The following is a 9,599-nucleotide window of genomic DNA, read 5'->3' on the forward strand; positions in this document are numbered from 1 at the left end:
ATTTTACTAATTACTCGGAGGAAAACATCTGGGAGATATTTATGTGCCTTTCTTGATACATAAATTAGAATGCAAAAAGAGATGGGCCACAGAAATAATAATGTATAAAGAAAACATGGAATTTTAGATTACATTTGAATGTTGGTATCAGAAATTATTAAATACCTCATTAAAGTGCTGAGGACCCCATATTTGGAAAAGTAATCCATTGCAACAGAATGTATTGATATTAGTACAGAAATAAAGCGCCCGAGCCTTTTATAATGGGAAATTCTCAATTTATTTTATCAAATTATCCTACTATGCAATTTTTCAGAAATCCATTTCAACATGATGCATAAGAAAACCTTCAGAGAATTAGCAAGTTGGTGCACAAATCAATTATTTCCTCAGTCTGGTCATAGATGCAGAGGTAAAAAGGAGGCTAAGCATCTCGTAACAGTTAATAATCAGCATCCCTTCTTATCACAGATGCCCAAATGCCTAGAGGCAAGGCACATTTTGGCACCATGGCCTATTGCAGTAAAGCCAGACAAAACTGGATGAATGCTCCCCATTTCTAGGGGCTACAAAAGCCCACGTAAAAAGAGTTGAGAGCAGATCCATGCAGCAAACAGAAACGTGCAGAAAAAACTTTATTCGTCAACATGCAAAAGTGCACTCCTTTACTGAACACAGAAGCATGTTCCCAGAGAGCTTCGAGTTCTCTTTCAAACGGATGTGACCAAGGAAAAATAAATAAGGAGAGGACATCGTGAGTAAGGATGGAGTGCCTGGGCCCCTTACACCACCAAGATATGCTCAAATATAGCTAATGGTATTACAGTAATATTTTTACAAACAAATCCACTTTGTGTAGGTGAGAAATAGCTAAACTGTACACAGAGCAGAGATCCCTGAGCTAGTGGAGACCTAGTTAGAAAATCCACACAACACACTGCAAAGCAATGTGGATGTATCCATCTAGGTCTAGAGGAAGTGCTGCTACTTTTTCAGCTAATAAATATTGCTTACTAGCTCCCACTCAAGGCTATGTGAATGATGGACTGTATTTCATAGTGTATAACCCTGAAGTTTTGGTTCTAATGCTGTGAGGGCAGCCTGGTAAGAGCTGCTTTTGTTATTGTGGATGTAGCCAACAACAAAGCATTCACATTTAGTGCATTAATCTCAAATAGTACTGAAATCAGGCCATCAGGCTCCACAGCTGAGTTACTTTCCACAGAAAATATGAATCTGACTTTTCTGAACAGATTTTCCATCTACTGAGCCACAAATTTGTGATCAGAGGTTGAAACCTGCCAAACTAAGAAGCATTTGCTTCTGGTAACATTCACTGAAGTGGGTATTTCCCATCAGAATAGTTCTATTTCCCATATTCCCTTTCTAAGGAAGCATATAAAAAAACTGCCTCTCTTAGCTGGTAATTAGCATTAAAACAGTCCACACAGTAAAATAAGTGTGTGGAAACAGCAAAAATCATCCCAAATGTTTTGAAGAGCTAGTAGATGAACATGGAATGTGAGTCCACAGCTTTACAGAGGTAATCAGTCACTGTCTCATTTCTGCCATGCCATTTTCCCCATCCCATTTTCCTTTACCCAGTTCCCTCTATGCTGTAAAGTGAACTAACTTAAAATCTTGTAGCAACATGCGAAGAAAACAGAACCACTCTGGACTGGGAATGGAAAGAGACTGCATTTTTTAGGACCGAGCTTGGAGACATCTGCTAGGATACAGCATAACAAACTTAACTCTAGACAATAATGGAATTGAAGTTTAAGTTCTGGATATAAAAGTTAAAAATCTCCAAATCAAAACAGATGCACTGCTGTTAGCTGACAGAGCTTCAATGAAATTGGGAGAAAATCATGTTTCTCCCAGTCCTTAATGCTGATTAAGACTTTCCTAGCAAATTGCAATTTGTTTATCTTGAGGAACTTAAATGAGTTGAACTTCAATGTGTTCCACTATGAAATCTTATGGAACAGAAAACTCATGCTGATATAAATCAAATCAGGTTAAGAATTGATTTAGTTAAGAATCAGTACTTGGCTGCTGTGCACATACTTTTAATTTAGTCTGAAGTGCCTGATATCAATTTAACTTAAGCTTATTACAGACTTTACCACTTTAGCTAGAGCTGAAAACTTAAGATTTCAATGCTTATGTCATTAACTACTTAAGGCAGATTCCAGTATCAGCACTGACACCAGTATCCAGCAGCATCTTATTCAACATCATAATGCATCCCTATATTCAGTGTTCAAAAAACCAAGTGAAGAAATATTAAAATGAGGTGCTTGCCTCCTACGAAATCATTTACACACTTCTTTCAGACATTTTTCACCTTCATTTAACAACACACACACAGGCTAAGTAGAGGAGCCCCAAGATGACCCTATACATTTAAGAACAGCAGCTGTGACTGTAATGTTTTATATAATAAAATTAAGATGCTTATCAATTACAATTGCCAGCAACAAAAGCAAAAGCCACCACAGCATTACTAAAATGAGTAACAGCTCAGGATCAAGTACTTCTCCAGGACTGCAGAACAGCTAGGACAGATTCTTAGCTCTAGAGTTCTGGGAGCACAATGTTCTGTGCTTGTCTAAGGAAACACAAGCTACAGAAAATTCAAGGAAATGTGGTCACAGGTCTTATGTGTCACGGCAGTTGTGGGAAACCATCAGCTTAAGGGTATGTATTTTTGTACTTGCTGGGCTCCAATCTCTGCGACATAGACCGCTCCACTCTTCATGTCTACATCCACAAGGTGCGGTTTGGTTTCATCTGCCAGCTGGACTGTGCTGACCATAAAACAGTCCCCAATAGAGCCAACCGGTGGTGCTGCCAAGATTGCTAACCGGTTGATATTCAGCTGAGCTACAATCAGGTATTTGTAATTGGCAGTAAATCTGTGAAAGACAGAAATACATTTTTGAATTATGAACTTCATATGACATCTCATTTTAACATAATCATGCACTTTTAAACAAACAAAACCTCCTTAATGGTCATTTTTGAAGGCTGTGACTGACTAAATGCAGTGAAACACTGAGAATTAACTTTTACGCCTTGCTCTACACGTTGCTGCTTCTTGAGACAGTGTATGCTACAGAAAAGTCATTCGAGACAATATCTCTTCCTGTAAAAGCTGCAACAGTAAAATCAACAACATACAACAACTTTAAAACGAAGTTCCTAGTCCTGAAGCCAAATCCATGGGGCTTGGTATAAAGCCAGGATTTCCCTGTCAAGATACAGCTCTGCAGATCTTTGCATATGATTAGGTCCCAGCACCCTATGAGTTTAACTGGTTAAGTCCTTGTCATCAGGCATTAAATATCAACATTTTAATTCACCAGTAAGAGTACACCTTATTTATGTAATTGCATGCTTCTAGAACTGTTCAGCAATACCTGACAGAATAGGGTCCATCTTCTGAAAAACAGCTGCTCCAAGACCCAAGCCATTCCCCTGTGACTTTATCAAAAACTTGGATTCTTTTGTTGTCTCTGTCCGCAACCCATACCTGTTAAGAACAAAAATCATGGCTGTTCACAAATAGAACAAATCAAATGCATTAGTTCCTTACACGAGCAAAATATCCTGTAGTAAAAAAGAAGTACACCTTGGAAGAATGTACTTCCCCATTCAAAACTACGTAAGGAGATATGACTTCCAGATATAAAACAAAACTGCCACATAGATAATATACATAAACTATTTCATACTACTCTAACAGAAATCCGTGCCTTCTCTTAAATTTTGTGGCTATGATATGGATGTATTTAGTAGGATTTTTCCTCCCCCAGTGAGGACATGTTCCCGCCTATTTAATTCTAAAGATACTGGTCTGTCACCTGCTAACAATTTGTTTTTCAACAGCGGTCTCATTTCACGATCCAGGCCTATGATGACTGCATCTGCAAACACTCTTTATATGCCTAATACTACTACAAATATTGAACAACTTATACACCAAGAGCATTTTCAGCATGTTTTGTCTAAGCAGTACTGTGGAGCTTGTCTCTGTCCCACCCTGTGCTAACTGGGTTCACAAACAATGCAAGTGAGCAATACCACTAGACAGTTCCAGTGCAGGCATCTCTTCTACTACAATCATTGAAGTTTTAGCTGTTGACAACCCGTCAGTCTGATAAGTAAACTTCATGACTTTTCTGGGATATCACCCAAAAGGGAGCAATAAACAAGCCAACCTGAGATCTTTCATCACTATTTTTAAATGAAACCCTACTATAGCATTCTCTTAGATTTCCTAGGAATTAACAGTTATTTTTAACCTAGGCTGATAATCAACACTACATTGGCAATAGAATTGTAGCCCACCCCAATTGGTATCTTTGAATGTATATACTCATGGTGACCCTTCAACATAAAGCAACCATGTCCCTCCCCTTCTCCTTCCCACCCTGCTAGTTTTGGCAGAGAAGTGATTTTTATATACACTTCTTATTCTGGTTCAGAATTAGCTCAAACCAGTGATTTAGGATGTTTTAGTCAGTTTTAGTCAAGCAATCTTATTTTCCCTGAAACAGTTTAAGGAGCGACAGCGTAATTCCTCTACATGAGCAGCACAGCAAAAGCCAGACTACGATTAACACCTGGCAGAAGTAAGACTCTTGAATGCCACGAGCTGCATGTAGAAAGGGAGTGACATCCACAACCTACCTAGAGCCCTACTATCTTCTTAAGCTTATTTGGAATTTCCAAACATGAAATTCAAGTCCCCTGAAGAAATGTAAGTGCTTGGTATTTAGTGTAGGTATTTATTACAGAACATAATTCTCCTGTACTCTTACAATGGCAACCTGTTAGAAACTGCAGGAGGAACAGTCTGCTGTTGTGTGGACACTGACAATGTAACCAGTCAGAACCCTTGTGTCAACCTTGGAGCCAGCTACTTAAGTAGAATCTGCAGTATGAAACTTCAGCTCATGACCACTATCAGACTGAAAACTGTAACCCCCCATAAACTGACCCAGATCACAACAGTTCAATTAAAAAAGAAATACAATTTGTTTAGTTCAAATACATGTAAACAAGTCTGTTGGAAGATGAAAAAAATTATCCCTTTATTCTTTACCCGTCCAAAAGGATCCACTGTTACACTGTGAGGAATCTTGAACTGACCAATGCCGGTCCCGTTTGTTCCAGTCAGCCATATCTCTTTGTAATCTAAACAGTGAGCACCATGGAAAATAAAATTAAAAAAATATTACAGTAAGAAAACAACAAATAAAACAGCTTTAAGTCATTCCTTTGCAAAGTTACTTTCAATAATTTTTAAAAGGTGAAATTTCTAAAGTCAGACTTTTTAAACACAGTATTCCCAATACATAAACCCAAGAAATACTGGAACTACTACAGTGACTACTGGATCGTTATTAGTGGTTTCAGGATTATGGTTACAGAAATGTAGACACTACTACACTAGGGCCATAGTCTAAGGCTCTGTTAAGCACTGTATTTAAAAAAAAAAAAAAAAGTCAGCTGATTATGATATTCATTTGTTTACTAAATTGATTTTTTTACATTTGTTACCTGGCAGCTTTGAGTCTTAACAATTTACCATTTTTCTAACTAGGTATTAGGAAACTGACTGTTTTATGCTAGTACAAAGGAGAAATGGTAGCTCCTCCACTTTTTCCCAACTGTGGGCATGTGCAGACACATCACTCATTGCCCTAACCAACACTGATCATCTAACTGGGGAATAGGAGCCAGCTAATTAGAATCATGGTATAATTTAAGTATAAAAGATCTCCAGACACCATCTGGTCCAATCTGCTTCTCAAAGCAGGACTAGCCTTGATAACAAATCTAACTCTTAAGTTAGATCAGGTTGCTCATAACTCAAAGTTCTGACCATCTCCAGGAGTGGAGACTGCACACTACCTCTGGTCAAACTATTCACTGTCTGATCACTGTGAATCTTTCCTTCCGAAAATCGAACTGGAATTCGCTCCTCTTGCATTTTTTACTCGGTGTTCCTCATTCTTCACTGTGCATCTCCAAGAAATATGTAGCTCTGTCTTTTCTATACTATACCATTACTAACTAGAAGACAGCAATAAGAACCCCCCTTAGCCCTCTCTCCTAAAGACTGAACAAACTCATTCTCTCAGCCTCGTCATAAAAGATTAAGAAAATTCTCCTGAAGTGACAAGTAATAAACCAGGATCTGATTCAACAAAGTCTTCAAATTAAAGTTAAATGACAGCTCTACCTAGTCCTCACTTAAAAGTATTCTCAAGCTGCGTTATTTTAAAATTCAATTTTCAATGGTCAGTTACTGCTGAAGTTCATTTTTCCATACCGTTGGATAGTTTGAGCAATCTGTTATTCATTCCTCCGTCTCCATCCACAACATAGATCTCTCCACTTTCCTCTACAAAGATCTCTGCTGGTTGATCAAATTGTAGGGGAATCAAACTTGAACCAGCATTACCCGGTGTGCCCAAGATCTGCATAAGTTTACCCGAAGGGCTATACTGTTTCACTGTGTGCCCATATTTGCCTGAATTGAGAAAAAAAAAGTGCAAAACCATCTTAAAACAAAATGTAAGTATTACAACTGATTACAAAGATTAAAAATCTCCTGATACTCACAAGTGATATTAATAAATTGAACAGACAAAATTCTATAGTGAGAATATGACTGCGGGTTAGTAAATCCCTAGGCTACAACAATATTCATCCATCGTATTAGGGTCACCAAACCTAGGATGGACAATAAATCTAGCCAGAAGATTTTTGTTTTCCTGGTACTTCTCCTGGAGGGAGGGATGGGGTGTGGAGTGCTTACTAAGTTCAGAAGCTATAAGCAGACACACAGCACAAGTCATGAACCTCCAGAGTCTTTTGTGCGGCACCTGAGAAGTCTGTTCATGGCAAGAAAAGCACAAATCTGTCTCAGAATTGTTTGAGAGAAATTAATTAGTTGTTTAAAGTAGTATCTGCAATATTAGCATTTTCTTCCCAACTTCTTGTATTGGCACCATGCATACCTGTTCCAACATCTGTGATCCATACTGAACTATCCGTTGCGGTGTTCAATACAAAGATACCATGAGGCATTTCAACTGTATTATTCCAGGAGTAAAGAAAATAGCCTTCCTCTGAGAATACAAGTACCTTTGGCACATTGTCTCCCCTCTGAAAAGGCAAAAAAAGGTCTATTAAGAAAACATATTAAGTAATCACATTTTTAAAAATTCCTCTTTGTAAGGTTTTTGCAACATTTCATGAATGATAAGAATCTCCTGAGACTGTCTGCTAGATCTCATTTTTTCCAGATAGAAAGAAAGAGAAGGGTCTAAGTTTAGCACATAAAGCTTTCCACTTATTCTAGAGTTTCAACTTAAACCATACAGAATCCAATTTTCAGAGCAGCCAAGCTCCTGCAGCTATCCTGGTCTTCATTTTAAATTGTGTTTTTATGTTTGTGCTGAAAAATATGCCGAGCGTAACACAGGCATGAAAAACTGTACCTGTAGCTATTAGCTGCATGGCACTCAAGTATTCACACTGTGCTTGACAATTAAATCCCACCACTTTCCATGGAGAGAATGTCTTACCCATGACCTAGAGATACCAATGCACGGCACTGGGTAAAGTAAATAATTGAACTCCAGCTACTGTAACTGGCTGAAAAAACTGTGTGGTTTTGATTTCATGGGACAAAGGCTGAAAGAGTGGAAGATTGTCCCAGAATCACATTTGACCTTACAGTTAAGAGAAGAAGCTGCTGTAACTCAGTTAAGTTGGATCACGCATTCATACCACAGAAATGTAATGCTTTTAAAAGCACAAACAAGTGCGGTGTCAGAACTGCTTTAAAAAAAGGATATAGCAGAGACATCTATACTTACATTTTCACTAATTTTGATACAATAATTACTCATATATACACAGACACACACATATATATCTTAATCTAAACCGGACACTTTAAAGGCAAAAATATGCTAGAACAACAAGGAGAGAAATACAGCATTCCCACTCACTTGTCCCACATAGACCAAACCATGAAGAGAGTCAACAGCAACACAAAATGTTTGACCAGTGAAATATTCTGGAATTTTAGGCCAGCCTATGTCCAGCTTGTACATCTGTTGCTCTCCCTTCCAAGAAGAAAAGTAATCAAATGCTTTTAAAACCTGAAAATACAAAATAAATATCCATTATTAGTTAAATTCCATGATGGTGGGATCAGAAGAACCAGTAGTAAAAAGTAATTGTGTACTGAAGCATCATAAACTGATATATTCAATTTAAATTAAGCAGACAGATAAAGAGAAGTCAGCTTGTAGCTAGGGTTCTAGACTGCAAATGGGTAAATTTTGATAAATTGGAAATTAGCTAAGGAAGTCTTTTGGGTTGGGGAGCTCTGGAATTAGAAGGCAAAAACCACACCCTGAAATTTTTTACACTGAAGTTGCTATCTGTCAATCACACTCCAAAATGAGGAAAATAGTGGAGAAGGTTCCAAATGCAACAGAATCAATAACCACTTCAAGAAGATATGAAAATTAAAAAAAGAGAAGTCAGAATAAAGGGAAAATACAGGTCAAGAAAGAAAATTACATCTTGGAAATGGGGAAGTGTAAGATACCAGGAACTGCAAAATTCAGGTCAATGTATGCATTGTAAAGGATAATGGAAAAAAATAATCTTCCACCTTTTTGTTCTATGTTTCCAGCAGAAGAATGGAAGCTAAGCACAGTTGTGCTGCTGCAAGCTAAGCACTGAAACAGAAAGATCATGTTACAACTGAGAAGTAACATGTGGTGACCCTGAAGGACTAAGGCCATCTAACATTTCTGTTCAATGTCTTGTCAGAAGTAGGAGTAAGTTGATGACACAGAACTACGAACAGCTTAAGACAGACTACACCGGCATGAAGGAAAACCCAGAGCAATTAAGCAGGGAGAAAATCCGACAGTAAGAAGTGGTTATTCACCCAGAGATTATTAAGTTTTTCTTAATTTAAGCGGAGCATATTGCTTGGAAATCGCTGAAAAAGAATCACCCAGCGTACGCATTTATCTCAGCAGGGCTGTAAAGCCGCCGTAATCGAGCCCCCGCCTCGAACGGCGTAAGCCAGAAGAGGCGCAGGAAGACACCAGGAAGAAACGGGTCCCGGGGCCCTGCCCGCACCCCCCGCCCCGGCGGGTCCCCCCGCAGACCGGCGCACCACGGCCCCGTCCCCGCCGCCCCCGAGCGCGCTCCTCCCGGCAGTACACCGGCCCCTCCCCCGAGATCTGCCTTTGGGCGAGAAACCGTAAACGGAGGGTTTGTACAAAGCTCCGGCGCTTCGTCCCCTCCCTCAAGCCGCGAAGGACACGCGCGCCCCTGCCGCCGCCCACCTGCGAGCCCCAGAGCAGGGCCAGCAGGGCCAGCAGGGCGCCGGCCATCACCAGCCACAGCCCCGGCGGCCGCCGCTGCCTCATCGAGGCCGGGACGGGACGTGGCGGGAGGGGCCGCCCCGCGGGCGGGCCGCGTTGCCATGGCAGCCACGTGACCGGCCCCCGCCCCCTCCCGCCCCCTGTTGGCTCAGGAAAGGAGGG

The 9,599-nt window shown here is 39.9% G+C and overlaps 1 protein-coding gene across 1 annotated transcript; it reads right to left on the reverse strand.

Moving 5' to 3' along the window:
• Positions 1 to 256: 256 nt before the first annotated feature.
• On the reverse strand, positions 257 to 9,530 carry NHLRC3 (NHL repeat containing 3). The gene is made up of 7 exons (XM_074859780.1): positions 9,399 to 9,530; positions 8,037 to 8,189; positions 7,038 to 7,185; positions 6,347 to 6,547; positions 5,114 to 5,205; positions 3,426 to 3,538; positions 257 to 2,921 (listed from the first exon to the last, which is right to left on the reverse strand). The coding sequence occupies exons 1-7, from the start codon at positions 9,480 to 9,482 to the stop codon at positions 2,693 to 2,695; spliced, it is 1,020 nt and encodes a 339-aa protein (XP_074715881.1). The 5' UTR covers positions 9,483 to 9,530; the 3' UTR covers positions 257 to 2,692.
• Between the last annotated feature and the right edge of the window lie 69 nt (positions 9,531 to 9,599).

Source organism: Strix uralensis, chromosome 2, assembly GCF_047716275.1.
Source record: "Strix uralensis isolate ZFMK-TIS-50842 chromosome 2, bStrUra1, whole genome shotgun sequence".
NCBI lineage: Eukaryota > Metazoa > Chordata > Aves > Strigiformes > Strigidae > Strix > Strix uralensis.